General features: G+C 47.8%; 1 protein-coding gene across 1 annotated transcript in view; it reads left to right on the top strand.

Annotated features, from left to right (window-relative positions):
• The window catches only part of FOXN4 (forkhead box N4), a 17,763-nt gene extending 15,152 nt beyond the window's left edge, over nucleotides 1–2,611 (top strand). The window contains exon 10 of the mRNA XM_009880377.1: nucleotides 2,512–2,611. Coding sequence (XP_009878679.1) covers nucleotides 2,512–2,611 — 100 coding nt within the window. The remainder of the gene's footprint in view (nucleotides 1–2,511) is intronic.
• The last annotated feature ends 1,023 nt before the right edge of the window (nucleotides 2,612–3,634 follow it).

Here is a 3,634-nt window from a genome sequence, read left to right as displayed (position 1 = left end):
ACAAGGCAACAAACCCATCGCTCTGCTCTGAGTTTTGCACCATTCCACAGACCTCTGCCTCAGGGGCCGGTTTCTCCCAGCTGTTAAAAAACGACCTGAAAGCAATAAAAGAGCTCCTCCTGCAGACGCTTGGAAGGTGTTGGCTTTTTACTGTGACGCAGCATGTGGTGCCAAAATAAATCAAACTGTTACTGGTAGAACCACTTTCACCCGTGGCAAGACTGAGGAAGGGGCACAGACACTTGTGTTGCAGTGAGCTCTCAAGGAGGACCTGGAAGGCATCAGTGAGCAGGAACTTTCTCTAGAATGTAACTGAGTGAAAAAATAGTCCACTTAAGGTAAACACACTTAATCGACACTGTGCTCTGGATTTACATGTGGATGCTGTTTGGTCGCCACCTACACAGAAGCCAACAGAAGTCAATGGGCTGGTCAGCACCGAGGCGGAGTCCCAAACGGTGGACGTACCACGTATACCTTTATTTCTTAAATTGCCAAATAACTGTTGCCACTGAACAAAGACCCTACACAGTTTCTGGAGACACTTGCACCACTAACACTTTTCTGACATGACTATTGTTAACTTATTGTTACGAGGAAAGAAAAAAGAAGCAAAAACATTAAAAGTGAAAAATCAAACCCATAGCAGACACCTGCTCTATCTGGGGTTGAAAAGTCCTTACCCAACTGTGAAGGAAGTGGTACTACTGAACTATTAAACTGATCACTGGCTAGAAGATTTTAGGAATTGTGCCTATTTTTAGGATTTTTTAAAAAAAGATTAGATTTGTTTATAGTCTTGTGTATTGTGCTTCTGTCTATTCTTGTGCTAGGCAGTATTACTATTTGTAAATTTATTTATATTTATTGTTATGAAGATAAAAGAAATTATGTAAACTGAGCACTGTTCAATTTTTTAAAATGCTGCAGTAACCTGTTTTACATCTGCTAAATTATTCATAATCAAAAATGCAACAATTTTAATCACTGTTTTTACACTACATTTCTTTTAAATAAGCACTTTTGAAACTGTGAAACTCATGTTTTTAAAAAAAATTCAGAGACCAAATATTGTAGCTGTACCGTATCGATTCACCATAGTCTGTCTTTCCTAATTAACCAAGTAAAATTGATTCTAATGTAGTTTTTTAAATTTTCAAACCCTGCTTTATACTTGGTAACATACATTGCAAAAAGAATAAAAATAAATGTGATGAAACATCTGAAAATATCAAAAGCAAACTGTATGTTGGAATTTAGCATTTAGTCTACTTATACCTCTGTGACCATGAAGTAATATTTACATCTCGTGTTTTGTCTGTTCCTGTGCATTAATAGATTTTCCCATTCTGTCAGTTCCCGGTATCGTATCCACGTGCTCGCGGGCTCCTCTCCCGCACCGAGCGTGGCTGGCTGGGGGCAGAGAGCCTCTCTGGCTTAAGTCCAACTACTGAACACCCGGAGGGCGCAGGACGCTGGAGCCACCCAGCTGGAAATCACTGCTGTGAAGAGCAGGGGCTAGAAAACGTCTGGGCCCATCTCCGCCACGGCAACCTCTTCCAAAAGGGCACGATGCTCCACGTCGTAATTTATTCTTGAAGAACAAATGTGATTAATGATCGTTTGCTGTGACTGGCGTCATCTACGATGTCTTTGGGGTTTTTTTAAATAAATATTTCTTAGCACTAAGCCTGGGTCGTTCTAGATGTGCTGCATTCTAACTGCTCTGGTGTCAGGCGCGCCCCTGCCCCGTGGCACGCTGCAGCTCGGCATTAAACGGTAATTCCGAGGTATCTGCTACTGGAAATCTGACCCATCGAGGAAATGGTTTCATAGAACTTACGGATGGCAACAAATGGACAAAGCCCAGACGCGTTTGACTCCAGCCACGGTGTCCGGGTGTGCTGAGGACCAGACCCTTCTCTTGGATCTCAGACTTGTGTGCTTGTGTGCCAGCGCTAACAGAGGAGCATCTCACCCACGCACAGAGCATTTGTAGCAAATGGAAGTGGGGGATTAGCTGTAAAAGAGCAGCTTTGCCCAGGCTTCGTTGCTTCTACAGACATGTCCGAGCTGAGGCTTTGTCCCTGGCTCAAACCCTCCAGGAGAAGGAGAGTTTACAGGTATTTACTGTATGAACTCTTTTTCCATTCTGTCCGCCTATTCCTGAGAATCTCGATAGGTAACTGCGTGGAAGAGCTGTGGTGTAGGGACCAGCGTTCGCAGGAGGGATGCTACGAGCTGGTCCGTACTAAAGCAGTTTCTGTGCGGCAGGGAAGGGGCTGTGCAGCGGCGGAGGCACCGGCCCCTGCTCACACCCACCGCATGTATACAATGACAAAAGAAACAGAGCTCAGGAAAACTTCCTTGAGAACTGTGCTCACTTTATTGGCGGTGGTTTGGCTCCTTCACGGCGAGCATCAGCACCCACCTTCCCTGACAAAGTGCAGTGACACCTTTCAGACCAGCAAATGTCTCATAAGGCTCTTTCCACCCCCACCCCCGGGACAGGGACACCTCCCGGCAGACCCTGGTGGGAGTCCCCGACACAGGCATGACCGTGGAGGTGTCCAACACCTCCACACCACGGCGATACCAGCACTGCACTTGAACCTGGTGTCCCATCTTCCATCGCCTCCACCTTTGTGAGCCAAAGCTAAACCTGTGCTGGTGAAATGATGTACCTGCACAGGAAGAGGCACTGGGAAACACATATTCAAACTTCCCCTCCACGAACCAAAGTGCTTAAATGCCACCCAAGAAGGAAGGTACAGGTCCGAGGAGACGGAGGGCTCACCCTGGCTCCTGCGCATCAGCCGAGGAACTGGGTCACTGGGGCAGGAGCACCCGGAGCTGTGTCCTTCCTCCTCTCCATCCTCCGCAGGAGCCAGAAAGGACACAAGATGGGTGAGAGGAACAGTTGGGTCAGGCAAACCGTGGTGGATTCGTTGATGTTCCCGCTGCAACAGGTCCCAGCGTGGCTCACTGATGTCTTTTCTGGGCCATCAGCTACTCATAGTCACATGTACTGATAGCTCCCCAACAAGGGGAAGGATGAGACAAATTGCTCCTCACAGTTCCTGAGTTTATTATAAAACATCAGTCTGAGACTGCTTCTCAAACAGGGTCTACATTTCCTTGTGCTGGTGCCTGGTCAGCCTCAACGTGGCCATGCGGAGACCTCCTCCTTTGTCCCGCTCCCCTGCGGTGTCCGGGCCAGGCTGTACTTCCAGCTCCATCCAGTCTCACGAAATGTGTCTGACACTGGTGCTTGTTTTAAAGACTAAGGCCAGGGCTTGCAACTAAAACACAGTAAAAGATTGTAGATTCTTTTTAAAATCAACTTCTGCACCAGGTCCAGACTCCAGACTTGGCTCGGGACAATTTTATCTTCCACCAAGCCGCCCCTCTGACGAACACCCCCAGCGCCAGAGGGAACTTTGCACGGATGGAGAGACCATCTTCATGGCTTAAAATACAAACACTGGCATCCTTTATTTAGGCACAAGACTAAGAGTCCAAGGCTGCAGTTTGAGGGCTGATGAATGGGTGGGGAGGTGAGGTCTGGCCTCTGAGCGGCAGCGTGTCCTCGTGCCCCTCCTGCCCCACGGCGATTGCCCTGCACGCCACTGGC

The sequence above is a fragment of the Charadrius vociferus genome, unplaced genomic scaffold (assembly GCF_000708025.1).
Source record: "Charadrius vociferus isolate BGI_N301 unplaced genomic scaffold, ASM70802v2 scaffold332, whole genome shotgun sequence".
Lineage (NCBI taxonomy): Eukaryota > Metazoa > Chordata > Aves > Charadriiformes > Charadriidae > Charadrius > Charadrius vociferus.
Note: the sequence above shows the minus strand (reverse complement) of the source record. Positions and strands in the feature narration are given on the sequence as shown.